Source organism: Sebastes umbrosus, chromosome 13 (assembly GCF_015220745.1).
Source record: "Sebastes umbrosus isolate fSebUmb1 chromosome 13, fSebUmb1.pri, whole genome shotgun sequence".
Classification (NCBI taxonomy): Eukaryota; Metazoa; Chordata; class Actinopteri; order Perciformes; family Sebastidae; genus Sebastes; species Sebastes umbrosus.
This window is the reverse complement of record NC_051281.1, coordinates 7346637-7373684: the sequence shown is the minus strand read 5'-3', so window position 1 is coordinate 7373684 and position 27048 is coordinate 7346637. Positions and strand designations below refer to the sequence as shown.

The following is a 27048-nucleotide window of genomic DNA, read 5'->3' as shown; positions in this document are numbered from 1 at the left end:
AGACAAAAAAATGAAAATAAAGGAACAGCAATAACTCACTTTTTTACATTAAAAAGAAGGCTTCAAATGTGAGAGCCGTCTGTAAAATTGTTTGTTACATTGAGAACAAAAAGAGATGCACGTGTCAAACAAGGGATGCTGGAGGACACAGTGGGGGAATTAGAGCAGAGTCAACCAGGTCACAGACAGCAGGAGGTTAATCTGACACTGATTACACACACACATATACAGACGCATCGCAGCAGTACATCTACAGTATATACACACAGTTATACAGTCAGTATGTACAGAAACACACACAGGGTAAACTCCATCTGTTCAAACGTCACAATTGCGGGAGGGAGGTGTTGGTTAAGAAGTGTGTGTTGTGTATGTGTGTGTATGTAAACCTACCGCCTCTCTTCTCAGCTGGATGAAGAACTGTTTGCACTTGAAGGAGATTTTCACTATTTTCAACCTGGAAGCAGGAAAAGATAAAGTTATTGTCTCCACAGTTAATGAGCCTATAAACCTGTATTGAGACACTGATGTTACATTTTCACACTTTTGTTTAAGGTCAGTCATTATACTTTGGAAAATATAAGTAGTAGACATAGCCCAACACAAAACAGTGTAAGAAACCTGAACACAATTACCATGGTATAGCTTGTTAATTGATCATTTTGTAATACTCAAAAGGAATAAAATCAAATGGCAAATGTGTTTCACAATTGTTTTACAGTAAAGTATATGAAAATGTGTTTTTAGCATTTCAATACGGATAAAAAAAAACACAGTAACACAACCAAATCTATTAATAATGTACAAAAAAGAGGTCAGTGTCGTGCGATGGAGTCAAGCAGTGTCACGACCTGATGTTTGACATTATGATCACTGCTTTTTAATTTAATTGTGTTTGCTGAAAGGCCAGCTATTGTGATAATATTCAATGGTTATTGCACTAATATAATCATTAATACTGTTTTTTATATATATAGAGATAGCACTGAAGAAAGTAGCACTGCTTCCGATTCTTGTCATATTATCTGAGTAAGAAAATAAACCAAATACATTGAAAGAAAAACAAAGAACAGCTTTATTTTCAGCAGCTTTCAGGATGATATAAGTGGTTATTTGTCACAACATTGTGATCCTCAACATCTATAGTTTTTCCCTTGTAACTTTAAGGTGGGGGAAATCATCTTATTCCACACTGCGTGACATTATATTAAACACATATTCTGTATCAGCTTCTTCCAGTCCATCGTTGAAGCTTTATGATGTGAGTAAATATTCAAACCCCAAACTCCATAATTTGTTACGACTGAATATAACAATTGCTATTTCTGGAAGCTAATTTACAGCGCTCTGTACAGCTCCATCATTCTCGTCCACCCAGGACATCTTTCTGATGCTATTTTTTCATGGGTGGAACTAGGTAGCTAGCTGGGTATGCAGGAAGATGACGTTGACATTCCTTACCCCGCTTATAAAGCTCTAATTGGTCGACTGTTTAACCAACATGCCGTAAATGAGCAAAACACCAGACTTATTTTAATCGCTGCAAGAAATCAGAGATCTGGGTGACTATTCAGACGTCTGAAACCAAGCTGGGCATATTTTTGGAAACTTTGTGATAAAAACTGGAATTTAAAATGTTTTACAAGTCTGAACAATGTTTGAACGCACAGCATAACTTTGTAATGACTGACCCTCCGGCATCTCAGTGGTATTTGAAAGGTTAAAATATATAATAAAATATGAATATCTTTTAATTTTTCCATGCACAAGTTGAAGCCTAGCCCAATCAGCCCTATTTAAGCATTATATAGGGCTGTCGCAGTGAAGGAACTTTCTCTTGGGGGATAATGATTGGCTCAACAGCGCAATATACAATATTATTAACCTTTTTCTTTTTTTGGGGGAGAGGAGTTATTCTGTGGTATTTGTACAGCCCCTCCTCCATTGTGATTGGGTGGCTGGGTAAAACGTGACAGTGACGAGCACAGCGTTTCACCCAAAATTCAACATTTCTCAACTCTGCGACCAGAAAAAACACCAAACGTGCAGAACAGACGCTCAGCGTCTCGTCACGCTGCTGGCGTTTGTAGCATAGCGGAAATACACGGCACTTCCATTGCAAAGAATTCAAAAAAGAAAAAAACTTGACCGTAACGGTTGTGGCGGTTGCACGTCACCCCCTGCAGTTGGCTTGCAATAATGCAGTTTTTGCGACAGTCTTAGCACTTTATAGGTGAATTAACGCATTCATGACTGGCATGTAGATAAACGAAGAGCATGTCCACACTTCACTTTCAGGAATCATAAATAGAATAGAAAAGCACACTTCTCAATGAATGAAAGTAAGCTGATCCATGTGTCACATCCCCACTGACCCACAACCTCCGACCAACCGTTCCTCCTTCCATAGCTGGAGGGTGAGAAGAGTATGACCACGCCGGAGTCTCCCAATGGTTCAACGATGCCTATCCTTTCTCATCAATCTGTGTATTATCTAGTTATAGATAGGTATAAAATAATATTGGAACCAGTAGACCACACACGCGGCCGCAGTAAGAGGTCTGCTGACGAGCAGCAGAGCAGAGTAACATAATCCCTTCCTAGAGCTCTGTTGCTGCTGTGACTCATCGCTCGCTGCTGCTAAATATATTTTACATACTTACTCACACACTCTTGCATGGACAAACACACACACACACACACACACACACACACACACACACACACATGCTTAGGCAGAGTGTGAGTCATGCCCCATCTAAGTGTGGCTCATTTGTCAGGCTGCTGTGAACAGAAATAGGAAAGAGGCAAAAAAATCTAAATGTCTCTCCCTCTTGACCCTTCATTACTGTATCTTACAGTTCAGTTTATAGTAGAAGAGAGGGACAACGAGGAGAAGAGAGGAGAAGGGACAGATGTAGAAACAGTGAGCCTTTGTTTAAGAGAGGATGAAGAAAGAAAACATGAAGAAGAGAGAAGAAAATCAGTGAGGGTGGAGAGACACTGCTGACTATTGTGTTGCTCGCTCTTTCTCACACATGGCAGTGGACAGCTGTTGGGGACACCACTGTTGGTCTCTAAATTTAGCTCAGCTGACTGGATATGCAGACACACACACACAAGCAAACTGTTTTTTCTCCACTTCGGGGGAGGACTTTGCATTGATTCATTATTATCCTAACCCTAACCCTAGCCCTAACCAAAAGCCAAGTCTTTACCCTAAACATTTCATGGTTTGACCCCAAATGGGAGGCCAGTCCCCAGATTTATGACTTTGGTCCCCATAATGTCAGTAATACCAAACCCTTCATTCTATAAACCTTACACGATCACACACTCATCTTATGCCGACCTTACACCAAACAACTTTTCAAGCGATTTCACTGTTGCAGACATATTTCCAATCATGTCAGGATAAAATCACAAGAGTTTTGCTAGAGTTGCGATGTGCTCCTCTGATGTAAAATGAATCATAAAACTCAGTCCAAGCTGTCTTAAGTCAGTCTTTTTCCCGTTCTTGACGTTCCGATAAAATCAAAGAAGTTTAATATTATCGTAAGTTCAATGACGTGAACATTGTCAACAACCAATAGGTGCACTCTCTCTCCAGCACCAAACAGGAAGCAGCAAATGGGGTAGAAATTAAACATGGAGATACTGGTGGAGTCTTTGACGTGTCCTCCCATTTGTACTATGATAGAGTGGAGAAGGAAAAAAGCTGCAGCTCTCGAAATCCCCAGTGTGCTATATGCTATAGCTAGCTAACCACTTGGTGCCTTCAAATGGGGTTGTGTTTACCGTGTTCACGAGAAGAGTCCATATGAACCCCCCCACTCTTGTGGTATTCACGACCTCATAAATTGTAAAGTTTCTGGAAGCTCTGAGTTCACGAGTTGTGACGTGTTTGTTGACGTTGTCAGAAATGGCGGGGAGGCCATGGAAGTACATTTTTTGGTGCATAAAAAGTTAATGTATTGTAATTTTAGTCGTATATTGCTTTTCTTTGTAGTTTTATAATATGTCTGAGGAAAATGTTGATATTCCCAACGGCTTCATCTTTTTCCTCTGTCATGCCTTTGCATTTCCTGCATTATGTTACCAATTTGCTAGCTTGCTAAATTGTCAGCCTTCGTGGCTTCTAGTTGCCGACAGTAACGTTATTATTGCCGTTGCTTGGCAGCGGTGTTCTCACGACTTAACCACTTGAACGCAAAGCATATCGTGTACACGACTTCCCATGTTGTAAACACGAGCTCACGAGTTTCATTTGAAGGCACCAACTGTCCCAAACGGGGCTACTTACAAGCTTACGTTAGCCGTAACGTAACCGTACGTTTCAGCTGCCTTCAATCATCTAAATCTGGCTGCAGTACTCGTTCTCCCTCTTTCTCTCATAGATACATGTGTGTGTCGATTTATATGATCGAAGCCAGCAATCTTCAGCTGAAACATACAGATAGCTCGTAGGTTAATGGCAAACATTCCAGTTGCTAAAGTTAGATTGCAAGTAGCCCCATTTAGGGCGAGTTTTTCTTCTTGTAAATTTCCACCAGGATGTGACATCATATCAAAAGGAATCTAGTTGTAGTCTTGTAAACAGTGACCCTGCAAGATCCACAGTCTTTGCAAAATATTATTGTCTAAAAACTCTGTGACTTAAGACACATTGTCTTTAGATGTGAGAGGGTGTCAAACTCCTAGTGTGTGGTAGGCATTACTGTTGTCAGACGTCCACTGATGTTCACACGCATACACACCAGCTGCTATGTGCATTTGGTCAGGGTGTGTGTGTGTGTGGGTGTGTGTGTGTGTGTTAAGCCTACACACGAGTGAATTATCTTCCGGAGTTACAGGGATTTGAGTAGTTACTATCCCACCCCCGGCACCCATTAACATTTAGCCTCCCACAGTGCAGCAGCAGAGGATGGGAGATTTCCAAGAATCAATGCTTTGGAGAGAGAACGAGAGCTAGTAGACATAAAGAGTGATGTGAGTAAGTGAATTAGACAGAGAGAGGTGAAAAGAGGACAAAGAGAGAAGGAGAGCGAGCAGATTGGATGCCTGTAATATTTCCAGGAAACCTAGTTCAACACAAAGCCCCTCGCCCTAGAAAAATCTGGTGGAATCATCTGCATAATTCTAGCAACTAAGGCTTAATGTCAATAATCACTATGTGAGAGGCTACCAAAATATTACGCAGCACATTTCTCAGCAAAAAGGGTTCGTGGAGGCGGTTCAAGTGGAGCTGGCAGCAGGTTGATGGACAGAGAGGTGGGTTTGTGACTAGAACATCCACAGTTTGATTCCCCAGCTGAGGGGAAATCTGGCTGGGAAATGACTGAGATGTGATCTCTAGTCCATAGAAAGACAGTGGAGCTCCTAACAGTGACTGTGTTTTTAGTAGGAAAATATCAACGGAGAAAGCTTGTTGTTTTCTACTTTCTTTCTACTTATTCACACCGGAGAGCTGCCAGGTTTTCTGCTGTTGCCTACAGAGTAGCTCCACTGAAACTGTTGGTTTTCAGCTACCTTGCTTGCGGGCTTGATTCGTTTAAGCTTAACATCCAATCAGAGTGATTTCTGTCACCGATGGGCTCCGCCGTTTCAACATGCTGAATCGGCCGAAAGACACTGCCGCGAAAACTAGGCCGACAGACACTCATCGACGCCGGACCATTGGCTTGGTGTGTCAGGGCCTTTAGGCCTAGTCGTACATAGTTATTTTTGTAAACAGCGTTCTTCCTTTGTTCTAAAAAAAAAAAAAAAATCACGTTCACACAAGCGCGTTTTCTAAAAAAAAAAATCTCTGTCCAAATGAAAACGCAAAAACACAACTGAAGCACTGTCAAGCCAGTGGGCAGGTTGGGCCACACACACATACACAGGCGACGGAGTCTGTGTTGTGGGAGTGTTGCATTGGATAAGTAGCAGTGACCTCCGTAGACACCTCTGTTCCTCAATATAGTGGAAGAGTAACTGTACATTTATGTGTAAACATGTAAAAAGCAGGTTATTTGGCCACGTCATGGATGTCTTAATGCTGCCGATGCACAACATGTCACTTCATTACTGACGCCTCACAAAGGAGATAACAGTGCACACTCAAACCTCAGTTTTCCCTGTCTACATGTCAACATTGAAAACAGAGTTTCTGAAAATCTTCAACCTGGCCGGAGTTTTACAAAAGCCATTTGGGTGTGGACGAAAGCACAAAACTTACAGAAAAAGCTACGTTTACAAAAATACCCATGTATGTGTGGACAAGGCCAGAGTCTCTACTTCCGCTGCTGCACCAATGATTACACATCCACTAAATCCATCGCCACTGCAACTCACCCCAAAACTGCCTCACTGAAAATAAATCGTGGACGAAAGCCAACTCTCTAAAACTGGACTGTGACAAATCTGATATGCTCATCACCGGTCCCAAAGTTCTCACCAAAACCACCCACAACTGCTGCCTCACCATCCACAACTTCACTCTGCCTTCCTCAACACATATTTACAACTTTGGAGAAAGTAACCTCTCAGCGGAACAACATGCAAATCCCACCTGGAACCGGCAAACTAAATGACACGTTGTTATGTTGTGTGCATGATATGTGTGTCACTCACCATGGGAAATAGTTGATCCGTACCCTGTTCTTGTAAATAACAATGCCGGCGGACATCACCCCAAGAAGTATCTCTGTGTTGCTCTGGTCCTGAGGAGAGGAGAAAACAGAGTGTGTAAAGGAGAGTGTGTAGTGAAGCAGAGCCAAACAGAGACACAACAAGAGTACAACAGAAAAACAGAGAGGCTTCCTCAGTGCTACCAACTGAGTAGAGGTTAATGAGACACTGAGAGAAACCCACACAGATGGAAATAAGAATCTGTGTGGGACCAGAAGAGAGCATGTGAGGAACGACGGGATCAGGCCAGGGTCCAATAGACATCTATGGTAAAATAAGAGAAGAACTTCTAACATGTTTCGACTCTGGTCCATATTGATTATCTCATTTAGAAATGTAATTTTATACAGTACTGCGCTGGACATCCTGCATGTGCAATTTGATACTGATGATGACAGAGAGCTGAAACATGTTCCTCTTGTGCTGCTTTATGAAGACAACACAATTGATTATCTTAAAGTTTTAATCAATAATTATAAATAGACTAAACTGGAAAACCAGCCTGGAGACCGTTAACCACCTCAGATTGACATATTTTGTTCATGATGGTTTCTAGCTGGTGACCACAGGAATGGTTTCTTTCTTGATTATTCCATTGCTGCATACATACATACCATAAATGGGTTTAACCCTTTACCATGCCACCCTCTGTTTTTAGAGAGGGTAGGTGTGGGGGACAGGGATGTTCAGCGGTAGATTAAAAAGTCAACACTAGATGTTACATAGAAGTGGTATACATCATCTGAAAGCTGGGAACCTGAAGATTAATTTGAGATGCAGCTCAGCACTGTGTGTCAAGTTCTTCTAGTCATAAATCAGAAATAAAAATGAATGAATGAATGAATGAATTGATTAATTAAAATAAATTGTGAAAGGGTTTAGAAAATTATGTCAGAAGTATGTGATGGTCATTTCCATGCTCTATTATTTAAGTTGTTGCAGTCATTTTTGGGTTGATACCATTTGTTACACCGATTTGGTGCTAAATTTAACGTTTTTCCACCAGAGAATTGATATAAATGATCAATAATCCCTCAAATAGACCACATTAAGTCACCAAGACCTTGAGGAACACCATAGAAAAAGCCATGACGTGATTTGGTATTAAAAAAAAAAACTTTTGACATTTTGAGATTTCTGCAAGAATTGCATTTTCCGGCGATGAGATGGCGAGCGCTTCTGTTGTGTAAACTTCTCAGAAACCCCGTTATTGTAAATCTACCTAGGAACACCATCCATCCTCTGAATGCTCTAGGTCTCTAGTTTGTGTCTGTAAAGTTTCACGAGGCTGTGATTACCCTAGAGGTCACCACAGGAGTCTTTGGTTTTTAATTCAAGTGTTGTCTCATGTGAGGCAGTTATTCTTTTTTTGTATGGAAGTTCCAAATAAAAGAAAAAAATAATCAAATGTAATGAAGTATGGCTGTTTTAAATGATTTCTTAATTGAATTTATAGAACATTTGATATATACTGTTACCGCGATATAAAATGGCATGTACCGTGATAAAAGATTTGGCCATATCGCCCGCCATCCAATAGAAATACTAAGACAGCAATATGTTGCTGTTTCAGTCAGAGCTGAATGTAAATGTGTGGCATTTCTGCAAGATGTGGGCATCAACATCAACTGTACACACTGCAGCTCCTCCAACCTGTTCCTCATTCCTCCTCATCTGCTGAGGGAATGAAAACAGCCTTGGATCAACCATGTTGTGACAGATTGGGACTTCATGATATAAACTGTGATACCACTGGTTGGATGGACTACATGATCTAGTACTGCTCAGGGAGAGGGAGGAGTGAGACGGCCAGAGTGAGATCATTGATCACATGTCTAACAGGTCGGATGACTTTTGCTGGGAATAAAACTATGAGGCACTAGACAAACAGCAACACAGAAACTCAAAACGTATATACAGTACAGCCGTCTTTAACACACCAAAACAGACCAGTGTTAACGCAGAATAAAAGCTTACTTACCCTTGCATAGTGCAGCTCTACCCCGTAGAGCTCCAGCGTCCGTGCTGTGTTCAGATAATTAAACTCTGACTGGGCAGGAGATAGACCACTGAGAGGGAGAGAGAAGGGACGGGTACAAAGACAGATGGGGATGTGTGTGAGAGCGAAGGGAGTGACGATGACGACAGGGTAGGTAAGAAAAAAAGAGAGTGTGTTAAAGAGACATATGGAGAAGGAGAGAGGAAGGGAAGGGCACAAAAACAAACATGAGTGATCAGAGATAATGAATGAATTAACAGCAGGGAAAAGGTCAGATAAACTGTGCCATAGAAGTCATTAGTGTGCGTATGTGTAAGCGTAACAGTATGTTGTGAATCTTACATATTAATCAATATATAATTTAACTAATTTGACAGGTCTCAATATGATGCACATTTCGTTGTTGTTGTTTGTCTTTTGGCTGCTCCTGTTAGGGCTCGCCACAGCGGATCATCTGAGATTTCATGATCCGCATGTTTGACTTGGCACAGGTTTTACGCTGGATGCCCTTCCTGACGCAACACCCAACAACTTTACTGCAACAAATACAGCTGTTTGTGTTACTGTGTCACTACAGATTTTCAACAGAGTTAACAGGCAATGCAACCCTTTTACAATCAAATTAACAGACCAGCCCTCAATGTGTGAACATATACAATACAATATCCTCGCCACAGACCGAAGAGATGGTAACACTGTAGGGGTGGGGTGGCGATACACGGATGTCAAGTATCGATCTAATGAACCTCTTAACAATCCAATGCTGTTCTGTCTAACAGGGGTTGTAGCGGGGCTCAGTCTTAAAGGTAGAGTGAAGATACTGGTATCATATTAAACTGGAAAACCTACCATAACCATGACATGTTAGCTTGTCAGGAAAAATGATAATAACGCTCCAAATTTACGCTACATTTTGGCAAGGAAAATCTGGCATGGCCATTTTCAAAGGCACCTCTGACCTCAAGATCTGTGAATGAAAACTCTGAGATGAACAGAGTGAAAACGATATCTTAGTGATAAAACAGATGTTGACAAACTGCATAACTTGCAGTTGAAGAAAAGGTAATAAATCGAAATATATCTTATCGCATACTCAGCGTATCGCAAAATGTTGAAAGTCGCAAGAGGATTTTATCATGACTTATGATACCGTATCGTGGTAATATCGTATCGTGGGGCCTCGGTGATTCCCACCTCTATAAGACTGTGTGAATAAATATCTTAAAGAATATGTCAAAAACTAAATGCCAAAGGAATTTAAATGTGGCTGTAAAAAAACAAAAGACAGTAAGATCAAAAATACAGCTTTTTTTACTCACAGATGAAGAAAGGAGTGATTGTAGATAACAGGATAGAAAGATAAAGAGTGAAATGATCCCCAGATCTCTAACAGCGTTTCAGATTTGATTTGGCATAGCTTTTACGCTGGATGTCCTTCCTGACACAACCCCCAACAGCAACAAATGTCTCTGCAGTGAAGATGAACTGCCACTTTATCTGGACATAGAGCAATCTGTTCAAGGCCTGGAAACCAATTCATTTTTGAGTGATTTTCCTGCCACATGCACGGCAGAATGTGTCAGTTCCTTTTGTGTTTTTACTTCTGAATGTGTGTGGGATCACTACTGTGCTGCGCTTTGTTTTGTGTATCTCGGCGTACCTGTGCTGCTGGTGATGTTTGGCGACCTCTTTGTGGAAGTCTTGCGGAGGGGCGGGCATGAAGCAGAACTCCGACAGATAGCCGGCTGTATGCTCCGTTTCACTGTAGTCCCCCAGCTCAGCTAGAGAGAGAGAGACAGAGAGAGATTGATGTTATATCAACGCTCAGAGAAAAGAAAGTAAGTCACAGATAAAGGCTCTGTGGAGGTATTTGTGTGTATGTGTGAATACAACAAATATCTTAAAGAATATGTCAAAAAACTAAAAGGCAAGTGTAGATGTTTCTTTTCTAATGAATTGAATATTTCATACAGCAGATGGCCAGAGGCATTTAAATGTGGCTCAAAGTAACAAAAGACAGTAGGATCAAAAATACAGCTGTTTTTGCTCACAGATGAAGAAAGGAGTGATTGTAGATAACAGGATAGAAAGATAAAGAGTGAAATGATCCCCAGATCTCTACCAGCGTTCAGAGCCCTCAGAGAGAGGAGGAGCTCAAAGCGAAGCTCCAAAGCCATTAGCTCGCCAGCTAGCGGTTGAAGCTCAAAAGCATCAATTTACTCAAGTAGTCCCCCCTGGACTAACCTGCTAGCCGCTAGCCTAAGCGTATTGATCAATGAATCAATTCAGGCTCACCCGCTTATTGATGCGCACACGCCTCCAGGGAGAAATTTATGTACAGTCGATAGCTTACATAGAACAGTGGGCTAATGTTGGTTTTACTTTATGCTGCAGTTATTACTTTAACAAGGTTCAATGTTAACACCAATGAAGCTCAAAGACCAGCTGACGACCTGATCTCTCTCTTTATGTATTCAGCTATTGATGTGAAATCAATACTAGCTCCAGCTCAGGCTCCTTATAATGATGCTATTGACCAACGCAGCACAAACAAGACATTCAACTCTCCATTCGTGATGATGGATTAACGTGCATTGTGGGTAATTTAGTCCAAGTGTGTAAGCGTGTGTGTGTGTATTTATGCTTTTCCTTTATAACAATTACCATTTGACAGAAAAACTGAATGTATCCAACATTCACCACTATCAATATGAATACATTCACAAAAGCAACATTATGCATCTCAATGAAATCCAGCTTTAAGGCCGTCTGCATTTTTTTTGTGTGATTAATTTGCACGTCAATATATTTTTATTCGAACTGTTGTTTTTGTCATGAATACATTCACACAGAACGTGAATATTACATGGCGAAAAAGCGTAATTCTTTTACAGAACAAGTTTGATTTTTCTGAGCTTTCTCACCAAGAAAAAAGGCATGCCATCAACTAATCATAATGTGTGGAACAGGTTGAGTTGCGCCTTTATTTATAAAGATTATGAAAGTCCAAACCAAGACGGCAAACTTTATTACTCCTTTCAACCTTGACAAAGGCAGCACAGACCTGATCCACTCCTTTTGTTCTTATCTTTCACAATAAAAGCCCTAGACATATAATATTTGCAAAGTGAGTATTTCACATTATTTTTGTGTCATTTATTCATCTTGCTTAATCTTGTGTAAAGGCCTTTAAAGAAGTTTATTGATGAACATTTTTTGTATAGATGAAAAGCTGAATTACACAAACTCATATCTACCGCTTTAAAATAAACAAAAAACAATTGTTATTTCAAGATGTTTTATAGAGGACCTACTATGTTTTTGTGCTTTTTCCCTTTTCTTTAGGGCAGACGCTCACCGATGGCCCCATACTGTCCGCCGGCCGACTGTCAGCTGGTGTGTGAGGGCCTTTAGTGTGTTATATAGTTTTTTGTGCATGTAAAAGGTCTGCAAAGTTACAAAGTCCACGCCAAAGGGAGATACTCTCCCCCACAGAATCACTGCTCCTGACCTCCCTGAAACGCCTTGATTAAAGTCCCGCCTTTTCTTCCGTAACGTGGTGATGTCACCAAGTAACATACTTGCATAATACCTGCTTAGCGGCCAGTTTAGCATGCCCTCAAACAAAGCTAGTTAGAGCGGAGCTGGAGTGGAGTCCTAAGAGTTTAGTTTGGTTGACCCATCACAATAGAGTGGGCCAGCTGACCAATCAGAGCAGACTGTTTTTTTTTTTTTAACATTAAACCATGTAAATATGTTCTAGTAGAAAACCAAATACAAGAATGCAGCTGAAAATGAACATAATAAATCCTCTTTAACCAAAATGCCTTATTTCCAAGGAAGTGGTTGCTATGTTTTCAGACAGTATTTGTTCAATTTTAAACAAGAATGTAGGTCTACTGGGTGGGATTTGTGGTGTTTTGAGAATGCGAGCTTTAGTGTGGGATTTAGAGTGATCAGTGGGCCGAGCTAACTGAATTAGCAGCATAGCAGCTGCTTCAAGCCGTTTTCCCCAAAGCAAACATTTATCTTCATAATCTGGGCTGGCACTGAGAGAAGTGACGACATGGACCTAGCTACAGAGAGTGTGTGTGTGTGTGTGTGTGTGTGTGTGTGTGTGTGTGTGGGGGTAAAAAGCAGTAGTGTCATGATGGTGGTAGACTAGGCCAAATCTCTTCTCTGACCTATATACTGTAGCTGTAACAAATTCCCCACAAAATATGGCAGGAGAGGTGGAGGACAGAAAGCGGGAGAGGGCGGAGGGGAGGGGGGGTTGTGAGTGTGAAAAAAAGGGATAAGCAGAAAGGGATGAGACAGACTAAACACAGATAAAAGAAAGAAACAGACAGGCTGCGTGACAACAATGAGCAGCAGTAAAAGAGAAAGAGCGAGTGACACAGACAGACAGAGCAGTGTGTCAGGAGTCATTATTGTGATGACAGAGGGGCCCAGTCAGCCTTTAACCCAAACGCTAAATCACAACTGCACATTTCCATTCGCCTCTCTACCATATTTGACCAATGAGAAGAATTTTTTACTAGTCTGACTGTATAAAAAAAACAAAAACCACAATCACATTAAATATTTATATCACTGCAAATAATATCAAATATCACCACACAGCTTAATTGAATCATAATGGCTTCAGAGCAGCAGCTATAAATGCACTGGAGCAACCACAGCCATTACATTTAACAGTGTGTGGAGCTAAAGGGAGGCCTAATGAATTGCCTTTCCATCGCTGTATAGAGTGGATGTATCCAGGGAGCGCTACTTACATTGAACAGAATAGGACGCCAGCAGTGCGGCTGTGTTGTGTGGACAGGGCAATCTGGAAACCACAGGAACACACACACACACACACACACACACAAAGAGACACACAGATAGTCAGCTTTGGATCAATACAAAACTGCAATTACTCATCTTTGATAATAACAGTAATATTGAAAAAAACATGAATTATTTTTTTTATTTGAAGAGACCAAGAGAGACAAAGCAGTAAAGCTTATCATCACTGACAATAATGAGCTTGTATGTATGTGTATTAGGGGTGGGCGATATATTGAATATACTCAATGTACTACGGCTTGTTCTACGTGGGAAATGACTATATTGCGAACATCGAGTACAAATATTAATTGTCACGTAATATTTTTAAGCCACCGGCATGAGACTCGCTTTAGTGTTTCGCTTCTCCCGCAGCTCTCTCCCTCTCACAGACACACTCTCCTGGGTGAGTGTGTGTGGTGTATGAGCATGGATGTATGTATGAGGCGTGTGTTTTTGTATCCGGAGGGAAGCAGGGAACAGGAAGAGAGCCTGGAGAGAGCGGAAGAAGTGACGCGCCAAAGGGAGTTTATATATGTTGGCTGGAAAAGGTTTGAAAAAGACGGTTAAACTAGCCGTCACGTTGTTTTGAGGGTGCGTGTATATATTAGGCATTACGGTAAGGGCGTGTAAGAACTGGTTCCAAAATAATAGTTATCTTCCGGTGAACTTGATAGACAGTTTAACATAAATTTAATAAGTCAGTCAGCCAATAATAAATAAAGAAATAAAACAAAGTTAATAAATATAAAATAATAAATAAAATGAATGACTGACTGTATTTCGGAGAAAAATTGGGATTTCAGTTGTGTGAATAATTAGTCAAACTTAATAAGAATACATTTCCAAAGACCAATTTGACAGTACACCGCCGAGTGTTCAGATTAGTTTGTTGATTACGTTGGTATGATCATACTCATGAAAGAGTTGAATCAAACACATGTTATTTTAGAGAAAACATGAAAATATCAAGATATATATTGTTTATCGTTATATAGCCTAAAAATATTGAGATATTATTTATAAGCCATATCGCCCAGCCTTAATGTGTATGCATATAAACTCATATTTTCTCCAGTCATTCACCTCTTGGCTGAATTTAGACCCACTAACGCTGTCCACCAACGCTAATAAACCTAGTACCTATTGACGACACTCACCTTCCAGTTACTATATCCTGCTTGATCTGAAGATAATATTGGTACCTGGGGGGGGGACAACACACAGCATTAGGATAAAAGACACCAGTGCACTATTACCGCTGTTTAAATTGAATATTATGTAGAGACAAGCAGCCAACAGATGCCTGCTGGTCAGATTATAATGTGAAACTTCTGATGGCTGTTATGTAAAATGAACGGACGCCCTTCAGCAGAGGCCTTTGTTTAATTAGTAGTACAATTTAGCTAATTTGCCATAACAGAAATAATGCAAAGGGGAAAGAAAGGGCTTTTCTTGTCATGTGTTTTTATAACAAATATCAATGGAAACAATATATACTGTACATGTAAACTGATATGATAAAGGAAGACTAGTTATATTACTGAAAATATCACCCTACTACTACTAGCAATACTTTAAGGAGCCATTGTTATCATCAGTATTGTTTAGCCCAGTGTTGCTGTGTACCGACTACACCTCCGATGTCATAACACATCGTCGACGAAGCTGTCAGGAGTGCGTTTGTTGTCGTGTTTTGACTGTACAATACATCAGATCAGCGTGTCAGATCCGAGGCTCACCATTCACTGTTACGATCCGTATAAAAACTGTTGATAAGACTCAGAGAGCGACGCCACGGCTGAGATGCTGAAATAAACACCAGGCGGGAAAAAAAAGAGGCGACACGGCGCTGTGACGCCTCCTCTGCATGTTGTTTATGTAGAACGCAGACCTTATGTTTGCAGAACTGTGGGCTGGAGTCCACTTTACAGCCTTGATGCACAACACACTGTTGTCTTATTTTCTTTAATGAGCCTGCGTCAGCGAGACAATGAGCCCTGGTTATCATAAAAACATTATTTATATCATTACTGTGTTTACTTAACATCCACAGAAAGAACATACCTTTACTTTTTAAATACACTATACAATATGTTCTTTCTTGCATGATTTCTTTTCTCTACTCTTAGTAATTGTACCAATTCCTCCTGAAGTAACAGGTAGCCAGCTGTTTAATCTGATGATACATCTGCTCTAAAAAAATACATTTTGTTGCTGTGCATAATTTCTAATGCAGATTACAATCTAATTGACATTTGTATATTTATTACATGAATACAAAGTAATGAAACAGCGTTTTTTACTGGCTCGCTGCAAATTCTCCTGCCTTTTCCCTCACCAAGGGTGAGGCATTGCTGTTTTTCGCCGGCTCTATAGCGCAAGCCCGTGTGCAGAACGGCGCCCCTTTGCCGGAGCTCTTCGCCGGTTGGCAAAGTCTCACTTTGGGGGGCATTACGTGACCAGGCATTAGCAATCCACCTGACAAGGGCGGCTTCAATCACAGGTGCTTTCCCTGTGTGCATTCGCTTTTTATTCAGAGAAAATGACTTTTTTTCCCGTCGTGATCTCAATGTGCATGCAGCACCAGCCTCAGGTATCCAGGCAGAGAGTAGTCTAACGTAGTTTCGAAATGTTTTTCCATATGTTGTCATTTATGAAAAAGACCTAAAATGAAGACTGTAAGAGGACTACTTGATTGTTATAACTGAATTATTTTTAACAGCGTTTGTATAGGAATGATTCTCTCCCGAGATTTTTTATCATCATTGTAACCGTGATCACTATAAGCGGTTTCCACTGTAACAGTCTTTTTCTCTGTAAAATGAACACTCTTACCGTGTGTATTCTTCCTGAAGTTTACCGGGGTCTGTCACAAAGAATTTGACTCTGAAGCTCAAGTTATAGGGCGACCCTCCTGGAAAAATAATAATGAACAATTAGAGGGGAAAACACAACATGGCAGATCTGTGAGTGGATCCAAACTGTAAGTATAAGCTTTTATACTGTAATTTCTTTTTTTTGTAACTGTTACAGGATATAAAAAAGTGGTATAAATGACTCGAAGTGTAAAATAAGCAAGCCTACATTTCTACAAACACACCAATCTAACTGTACTGTGTGTAAAACACAATATCCCTGTGGTTATTCCTCAATGAATCAATCACTCAGCATAAATACAGAGTTGAAACACAGTTCAATTATTGCTGGAGGACGACTGCGTTTCTCACTCGGGCTACTTCTTAATTCCTCTACATGTTACAAATTCTATTACTCATTATCAAAAAGGAAGAGCAGAGTTGAAATGAAGTTGAACCATTGCTTACAGCAGATTCTGAATTTTAAATCATCAGTGTGGACAAGAGATTTGAGCTTGAGGTGGATTTTTAACCTTCACTGCTGCTTCAAACAGCTGGTAAATTGTGAAATTCAAGCAATCGCGTTGGACTTGAATGAACCGTCTTTGCTTTACTATTTTCTGTTGACTCTGGACTTGTTAGTTAAGGTGGTGTGTTGCGGACTTCACCTACTTTTCAACTGTTTCCTGACGGGCTTGTTGGGATCGAGCCAGCGCTGTAAAAAATTGATTGAGAGACACTTAGAGACACCTTCCAGAGCATGGTTACACAAGTTAAATTATTCACCACAGGCCACTCAAACACCTGACAGAAACACTCAAACACTGTCCACATGGATACAGACATATCAATATACTATTCACACTGACATGCAGTAAATGTACATTCTAGAGAGTTATTTACACACAGTCATGACGTATTTGGTTTTATGAGACTGATCCAAATACAGAGCATCTCTAGAGTCCTCTTGTAGGCAAACACACACACACAAACAACACAGGTTTGAAGTCAGTGCACCCACACAATGGATAAAGGCTACGTTCACATTACAGGGTTTAATGCTCAACTACGACTTGAGTTTGAAGTGACCCATATCTGACATCAGTGTGAACGAATCTCTGCTCTGAAGCGCCTCACTTGCAACCGATACCGTCACAACACATGGGGGGGCTCCCCCTTGGTCCGAAAATACACACTGGAGTTGTTGGAGTCCAGTGACTGCCAGACTCCATTAACATATTGCTCAATTTAACAGATCTAGGTTCCCCGATACACAGATGAGACTCCTAAATCATAACGTATGACTTTGTATGACTCCTAAAGAGAGACTTTTCATTTCGGCTGATATTTAACTTTAACAGCTCTTCTGTGAACCGAGTTAAATAAACTAAAGGAAGATGTGTGACATCACGAAACACCGCCAGTCAGCACGTCCACGCAATTTTTATAACACGTGATTTTATTAAATCAGAGTTCTGCTTTGTGAAACATGTGAAAAGTCTGTTTGATAAATCAATTTACATTGTAAATGACTGAAGAGGCAAATAAAGTCCTCTGTTGACATATTGTTAAATTTAACAGAGCCGAGCTTACCGGTACACATCTACACCTTCTAAAAGATAGTTCATGATTTATTACGACTCATAAACAGACACTAACTCATTCGAACATGATTCAACATAATTTGCACAGCAGAGATATATCTTAAATCTTATCTTAAATTCTAATTTTATTGTATTTTTTTCTTTTATCTAGTATAAAGTAGTTGGTATGTACATTTATATAGAGATTTGTAAATACGGTGTTTTGTGTGAGTGGTGCATGTTTTTTATGATCTATGTAAATTGCTGCTTTAACACCGCAATTTCCCTCTGGGGATCAATAAAGTCAGTCTATCTATCTATCTATTTAATTCTGTATTAATTTTAGCTCCATGTAAATTGAATAAACGTGATAAAGATAAAGCTCATCTGCCTTAACGACGCAGTTTGTAACTGCTAATTTATTAAATCAGAGTTCTACTGAGTGAAACATGACGCAGAATTTAGCAGAAGAACTCTGTAATGTAGAAACAGTCTTTTTTGTCAGATAATAAATATAATCAGTGTCTGATTGACGCACTGTCACTGTGGAGAGAGAAGTTCTTCTTCTTCTGTAGTTTCAACAGACCGCTCAAACACTGTATGGTGAGTGATCAGCACCTGCGCAGTGAAGTATAACGTGGAAAAACACACATGAATTTTGATATGAGCGTTCTCACAGCGGTCGCATGGACCACATACGAAAGTGTCCCAGATCTGATCGGAAAAACTCCGATTTCTGTGTCACATGTGAGCAAAAAAAGAATTCAATTTGGGCCACATTTGCTTGTAATGTGAACGTAGCCTAAGACAACTTTCTTCTGACATATTTTATAGCTGAAACATCCTACACCTATTCACATTCACTCACACACACACCTATAGATTGATAACATCATACTCACTGGCGCATCTAAGGAGTCATCAGCCAAGTGCAGGCCAAAGTAGTCTCTCTCAGTCAGCTCCAGGTGCTTAAAGACAGCATCCAGCAACACCTGTCCATGATCCGACTTCTGCAGAGAGGGACACAAAACACACCATGAATTAAAACTCGTTTCTCAATATCCATAAAAGCAGAAGGAAGAGATAGACGGAAAAAGACCTCTGAATCACGTCCTCGCCATGCTCCTCGGTGAGAGGTCACAAGAGAAACACTGAGGTCACGTGAAATAGACATCTAAATTATTTAAATGCTCCGGAAAAATTTCACCACGTTCAGATTCATGTGTGATTCATCCATGTTAAGCCTTATTTAATATCTTTCTAACCACACGGGGAGGAACATGTATAAGGAATTAAGTTGATGCGTGTCTGTGGGCTGTTGTCGTATATTTATCTATTTCACTACGTGGTTTGTTCAGTGACCGTGTAACGCCATCTGACATCAAGTTACACACAGCCATAAAAAACACATATGAAACATTGTTAGCTTGTAAATTTGACATTAAGAAATACATAGAGAGGTGTTTAGAGCCATTAACATATAGATGTACATATGAGCTTGTTTAAATGTGACCTCAGATTCACCAGCTGTCTTAAAGACAACAGTAACATTTGGTGATTTGTCTTGTTGGGTAAGCATCTGATCATAACATCAAACATATTACATTCACATATAGAAACTAGGGCTGTCCTCGACCAAAGAAATTCTTAGTTTACGCTCGACAATTGTTACGCCACGCAACTAAACTATGGAAACGTCCGCAGTTAGGTTCAGACTAGAGATGTTAATAATTAACCGTTAACCATCATTAAGAATTTTAATCGGTTAAAAGGTTAAAAGTTTAAAAGAAATATTAAAAACTAATAGAAAAGCTGATCAAAACTCAGAGGAGCAGCTTGTCACTTTGAGGAAAAAAGCTGGTCCACCTTAAGAGAGTCTGAGCCGGTGTTGCAAGATACAGGAAGGTCTTGAGCTGAGGAGGTGTAGCATTCATTCACCGACAAATAAACTGTACACACACTGCTACATTTACAGCTATAACAGCACCGACAACCACACACTCACCGCCACCACCACACACACAGTCTGACGGAAAGTCGCTATCATTACGCCGCACTGACAGACCGCATGTTTGTGACAACGGTGAGCACAAAGCCACCAGCAGCGCTACATCTCCGAACATACTACAAACCAAACTGACACAGTCTGTCGGACACTCGCTATCATTACGTCAGGTAAACAAACAGCTGTCAACCTCGCAGCTCAACTACATGGTGCGGTGGCTGCAACAGTAACTCTACCGGATGGGTGAACTGGGGACTCATTTGTTTGTTGTGCTCATACAATGCAGCTGGCGCACCGCTGCATGAGACGCACTAATCTTGTCGGTTAATAATTGGTTAACGAGGGTCAGTTATCAGATAGGAAAAAATTTCTAAATTAGCATCCCTAGTTCAGGCAACAAAACATCTTAGTTCGAGTTAGGAAAACTGTCATGGTTGCCCTTAAAATAAGTTGCACGCTAAACGCCTTGCGCATTATCATGGCACTCATACATCTTTTCCTTTTTATTCTTTTTTTTAATCATTCATACATGATAGTAATAGTAAAGCCCTAGGGAAGTGAGCAAGAAGCGGGGGGAAGGAGAACAGAGGGTATCAGGGTTGACTCACTCCTAACGAGGCTTTAACAGCAGTAGATTGCTAGCAGACACACACACATACACGCACACACATACAAACACACACATACACACACACACACACTCACAGAGCGCTAAAAGACTGCCGGTGATCCTAGAGGGCTGCCATGTCAACATGTCAACTGTCAACCATCATTCCATTCGTTCCCCACACACACTCTTTACTCACACATGCTGGGCTGGAAAAGTGTGTCACCAGGGTAAAGGGGCGAGGTGGACGAGAACACTGTGTGTGTGTGTGTGTGTGTGTTCTCCCATGGGAGATCTGATGGAGTTACACACTCACACTGCCTCCTTCTCTCTCAAAGTGGCGGCAGGATCAGGTGTGAATTTCTGCTCCACTTGTGGTCCCACAGTTTATCCTCTCGCCCTTCCTACTCTCTCATGAAGCGATGGGATATTAATGATCCGTTTCATAAATGATTCCTCCGCCTCTCATCCCTCTCTCTCCCTCTTTTCCCTTCGTCTTGTTTTTCTCAGTGGCTCTAGGAAATTCCTTTTCTTTTACAACCTCGGTTGTTTTCAGCCGCTGACTGTTCCTACCGTTATTATGACATTTAACCCACTGCTTCCATTGCAATGATACAACAAAAATCAATTTGTTTTAAAAAAAAAAAGGGTATGAAATCCAAAATGTACATTATAGTCATTCATTACGGTGTTATTATTATTGCATAAACAGTCTTCTTCAGTTAAAAAGCGAATAATATAAAGCACGAAGCAGCACTTCCTGTCCAAAACCTTTTTAAAGCAGAACTTATAGATTTGAAGTTACTTAGTCATGTCAAAGCAGATACTTTGAACTCTCAGTCTCTTCTTTCTCGGAATGTTCCTCTTTCCACGTCCCGCTCTTATGGAGGCCTGACCTCAGACAGACGGTGGTTTCAGTCTTCTTTCTTTACTCTTTCACCACACTGCTTTGTTTTTTTTCAGAGTTCCTCTGTAGTAAATTTCTGACTCTTCTGTATCTGCTGCTTTCTGATCTTTTGGCAGATTTCATCAAACAGTTGCCCACACATCATCGTCTGTGTTTATTGATAAGTTTCCAGTTAGTTAAAGGCAGCAACCAGTTGAATTGTTGCTACGTTTTTTTTTTGGAACAGATAAAAAATGTGTGATTAATTTGCGATAAAATATTTTAATCGATTGACAGCCTGAGAAAACACTGAAGTGGACTGAAAATATCTGACACTGACAGACAAAATAACACACAGTTTATTCAGAGACAAACTGTCTGTTTGATTAACTAAAAAGAGCAATGATTCAACCAGCGGACCGGATAGCAGACTGGGGTCACACACACAAAATGAGGAAGTGAAAAAACATGCAAGCCTCTAATATGATGTTTCCCCATGTACGGCTATTCATAGACATGTCTGAGAAACTATGTGTGTGTGTGTGTGTGTGTGTGTGTGTGTGTGTGTGTGTGTGTGTGTGTGTGTGTGTTTGTCCACTGCTTCCCCTTTGTATGTAGCAGCTTTTCAAGTTGGATGTGGGAGCCCTCTGTGCACTTTCTATACTGCGCTCCCAGGAAACCCATCGCCACTCTGTATGTGTGTGTGTGTCTGTTTATATACATGTGTGTGTGTGTGCGTGTGTGTGTGTGTGTGTGTGTGTGCTAGCCTTTTCTGGTATTCTAACAGCATGCGAGCCAAATGTGCAATGGCGGCCAGTAAAGAAGCAAACAGCAATACACTGTTACACACTTTCACAGGATTCTCTCTCTGTACTTTAAAGGCTGGCCCACACCAAAAGATATTTCAAATCTTAACAGTTTTTGAAATTTGTGAGAAACGCCACACATAACGACATGTTATGTTAAATTTAATAGATTTGTTCCTATAGTGTGTGGAGAGCAGCGATTTGGCCAAAACAGAACACCACACTAACAGATTCACCCATGAACAACAAGAGTCCCGACTAAACAAAACGGGCTCAAACGTGACTTTATTGTAAACAAACACTGCGGACGACGGGCAGGAAGAATTAGCCATGTTAGCTTTGGCACTACTTTGTACTGAAAATTCATGAAGGATGGACGAAGTCATGGAGACACGTTAAATAAACACTTGTGTTGTTACCACAAATCAACAAATTGGTCCTCCATTTCTCGGGTCCATCTTACTACTACCTTATGCTTCGCGCTTTGCATCAGCTCATGCATTAGCTCATGCATTAGCTCATGCATTAGCGGCGGCCAACATGATGGCAGTTGTTGTCCTTCCGCTTCAGTCAGCTTGGTTCTCAATTGGCTATCGTTCTTTCCCGCGTGACTGAGTCATCGGCTGTCCTCGGGGTTCCCCACATACAACAGGATATCCGATCGTAAATATTGAACACTGACCATCGTCGGGTCGGGGGGGGGGGGGAATCGGGCCTAAAATTGTCTTGATTCTCGTGTAGTGTGTACCCGGCATTACACAACAAATTACAGCAGTAAGCTCCATACTGTGGATAGTTCATGTGCTACAGTGAGAGAAAGAGTCACAAAGAGCAAAGATAGAAAGAGTAACAGAACAAGTACTAAAAGGAGAAGAAAAAGAGAGAGAAATATAGGGAGAACAACAGACGACTGAGAGTTGGTAAGAGGAAGACAGAGAGTCATAGAGGCCCACGGAGAGAGAAGAAGAGAGAGCGAGCAGGGAAAAAGAGAAAAGGAGTGATTGACGATGCGGTTGTGCGAGACAAACGCTCTTTGTGTTGATCTCCATCAGTCCAGCAGCACCACTGACTGAAATAGTGTCTGTGTGCGTGAGAGCGAGGAGAGAAGAAGAGGGAGACTTGGTGATAGAGCGCCATCAGAGCACAAGAGATCGGCTGAGAGAGAGAGAGCGAGAGAGAGCGAGAGAGAGATGCTCTGATACGTTTTTCACCCTGAGGGTTTATCTAAAGTGTTGGAGGGGAAAAGAGCCCTGAACATCCATCACACCAGACGGACCGAAATCCAAAAGTGGCGCTCGAGGGAAAATCAGTGTGTTTTTATGGCAGGTTAACAAAAAAAAAGTGTGACACGTTTATTTCCCTCCTTATTTCTTTTCCTTCCACAGGAAACAGCTGAATGTGCTGCGTGTACGTGTTTGTGTTAAACAATGATGGAAATTCAGGAATGCGTGTGGCAGCTTGTCCAGACAGGAAGAGGACTACGTGAAGGAGGAGTTGTTCACATCTACCTCTCTCTCTCTTTCTCTGTTTCCAAAACACACACACAATTCTGGAGAAAACTCCGTTAACTTACCACAGTCTAAATATCAACCCAATGCTTTATATGAATCCACCAATAACATTTAAAGAGGTTATACTATAGTCTTTGACACTTGAGTAAAGGAAAACACCCCTACTGTCACACAGCCGGCTTACACGTTACAGCTGTGATGGAGCTGAGGTAGGCCTGACAGTTGTAGCCCCAAAAAACAGTTAGTGAACATTTTCAAGGCTGCTAAATATTAGTATGCCTAATCTAAACTCACATCTTAGATAGCTCATTGATGTTTGTAACAAGAGACTTGCTGAGTTTATCGGAAAAACACAACGGCGTATGAGGGCCATTGCAGGTAAGAAAGAATGACTATGAAGCCGGGGGAGGGAGATAATATTCAGAGAAAAAAAACTCGGAATTTCCGAGATAAAAGTGGTAAATTTACGAGAAAAACTTTTACAAAGTTATAGATTTATCAAGAAAATATCTGAAAAATATTGGTGGCTCAACTGTGGTAATGAAAAATAATGTTGTTTTTTTTTGTTTAAGGTACCACATTGCTTCACTTTGCACATATGCCAACGTTAAACACTGCGGTAACGTGACCCGCCAAGTTCAAAATATATTATATTGTAGAGGACTCTCCATCCATCCATGCATTGTCATCCACTTATCTGGGGCCGGTTCTGTTTTGTAGCTGTTCTTTCAATCATATCACAAGATTAAATGATTGATTGATGTTCCATAACAACTGGGCAAACTCCATCTGTTGACGAAGATCATACGATATACTGTAATCAAATGACCCCCTGAATAACTACTGAATGGACCTCGTGGTGAGGCTGTTTTCTGGAAAGCCCGTCTAAAGGATTAAATCCTTTCCTCAGATTTTATCTACAAAAACAACATCATCTTACATATATTTATGGATACACAAATAGGAAACAACTTGAGTTGTATATCCCAGCCGCACTACTACCCACTTCTGGAGAGAGAAGGAGCTCTGTCCCACGGCCACACCCATCCCACATCACAAACACAAATATACTGCTGAGCCTTTCAGTTTTCACACAAAGTCTAACACATAATTAAAATGAAATAATTTTAACAAAAACACACAGAGCGGTTGTAGTCTATATTTTGGCTCAGCCAGTGCTAACTCTTGGAGCATTTCATATTAGGACTGTACTAAAAGAATAATGAGATAATGAGATGATGGGTCATTGGTCAGCTAAAGGGAAATTAATATATGGAGTGGAAAAAACACTCAGCTAGCTTCAGTGATATTGTGCTGGAGAAAATGTAACATGACTGTAAAGCTTTAACTTTTGAGATAACGCTCGTCATTTATCATCACTCATCAGTGTGTTGTTTTGTAGGAAAATATGTTTATATCAGGCAGCTACCAGGTCTGAAAAGTGAAGCCAATGCTGAAGTGCCTTAAACTTGCATTCTTTCTTTTGCGAGTCCTCTGGTTGCAAAAAGAAGTCTCATTGTATAGAAGTCTATGAGAAAATGAGCCTACTTCTAACTTGATTTATTATCTCAGTAAACATTGTAAACATGAGTTTATGGTCTCAATCGCTAGTTTCAAGTCTTATTCAATACAGCATGATGTTCATTTAGTAAATTATGGTCCCATTTAGAGTCAAATAGACCATAAAGCAGGGATGCTTTAGGGCGTGGCTACCTTGTGAATGACAGATTGCTACCACAGCGTTGTCCGGTCTGAGAGTTGTTCGTGTTTTCCTCTTAGGACTTTGACCCTTTCACAGTGTGTTTTTGGTTCATGAAAGTTCATTTTACCCTTTTTAGTCACCTAAACATGTCTTATTCAGCGTTCGGTTGTACTTTGCTCCACCCTCTTGTGTCACTTCAGGTTGCAAAAGAACTAAAAGCCGAACTCGAGGCTTCAAAACGGCAGTCCACAAACCAGTGGGTGACGTCACGGTGACTACGTCCACCTCTTATATACAGTCTATCATCTGATGATGATGATGATGATGATGATGGTGATGGTTTGTACGATATTATTATTATTATTTTGCTGCTGTGTATTTGTGACAAATTGTTTTTTGTTTCTATTGTAGGCCATTGTTTGTTGTTTCATATATAGAGGAATTTTACTTTTCTGATCCTTACATTTTGTTTGTTTTGTCTTTTCTTGTTTTATTGACAGATTTTAAAACAGTTTTTATTGTTAATGTTCTTGTGTGGGCCACAGAAAGACTATCAACCACTTTGTGGAAGCTAATGGGGATGCAAATAAAGATTGAGAATTATACAGTCTATGGTTTGTATTCCTCAAAGTACGAAAAAAAGTATGGCCTTCAAAGCCATTGGCGAAAGTTAAGGAAAGAGTTACTAGCAAAACTATAATTGTTTAGAAAGAAAATCTACTGTTTTTAAGTAACGTTGCATTTGTATTCCATCCAGAGTCTCAATCAGCAGTAAATTACAGCTGTTTCACAGGATTATTTATCCGTTGCCTCTTGCTGCTCTTACTGACTCATTATTAAGAGCTACTTCATTACTAGATAGCTCTTGCGGACAGCAGCATGTTTATGTGGTGTGTAGTGGTTACTATGGTTACCGCTGCATGTCACTTTACTCTGAATAAATCCTGCTTCTGACCCTGCTTTTGTATTTGTAGAGAGGTGGGTCAGTAGTGGGCTGGGCTTTTTTTAATTTCTTGTCATCTATCAAGCCTTCAACCAGATTCTGCTTCATACTGGTGTAATGGTGTCACAGCCAAAGACTTCCCATCTATAAAGATCATCAGTACGAGCCCTCATGTGCACCCACCACCCACCCTTTTCGCACCACGAGCGCTCCGGTTCCCATGACAATAAGCGACTGCTTCTGGATTTTCACTCTCCGCTAGAATCAAGGCCAGTCAGGGCCAGGGAGAGGATCAATAGAAGTATTGTTGCTCTCAGGATGGCTTGTCTTTCCAGGAAGTTAGTGCTGCTGCAGGGGTCTGATCAATGACACTGACAGAGAGACTGACAGAGAGCGAGTCATTCATTCAGCGAGAGGCGGGGAGAGAGGCGAATGGAGCAGGAAGCAGAGAGGGAGAGGAAAGAGTAAGAAGAAATGTAAAGAAAGGAAATGGAGAGGAGAGATTTTATAAAAGAGACTGTGTAAAGCCCCCGACACACCAAGCCGACGGTCGGTGAGCGTCTTTCGGGTCTAGTCTGCCCGTGTTGGAGGTTTTTCAGCTGACTCAGCAGGTTGAATCAGCGGCGGAGCCCATCAGTGAGAGAAA

At 40.8% G+C, this 27048-nt stretch overlaps 1 protein-coding gene across 4 annotated transcripts in view; it reads right to left on the bottom strand.

The window, feature by feature from the left end:
* The window catches only part of ptpn4a (protein tyrosine phosphatase non-receptor type 4a), an 85802-nt gene that overhangs the window by 18288 nt on the left and 40466 nt on the right, over nt 1–27048 (bottom strand). For all 4 annotated transcript variants that reach the window (XM_037790321.1, XM_037790322.1, XM_037790319.1 and 1 more), the window contains exons 3-11: nt 18845–18952; nt 17032–17074; nt 16340–16418; nt 14662–14706; nt 13450–13502; nt 10332–10452; nt 8654–8741; nt 6616–6704; nt 394–457 (exon numbers count right to left, since the gene is read on the bottom strand). In XM_037790321.1, coding sequence (XP_037646249.1) covers nt 394–457; nt 6616–6704; nt 8654–8741; nt 10332–10452; nt 13450–13502; nt 14662–14706; nt 16340–16418; nt 17032–17074; nt 18845–18952 — 690 coding nt within the window. The remainder of the gene's footprint in view (nt 1–393; nt 458–6615; nt 6705–8653; nt 8742–10331; nt 10453–13449; nt 13503–14661; nt 14707–16339; nt 16419–17031; nt 17075–18844; nt 18953–27048) is intronic.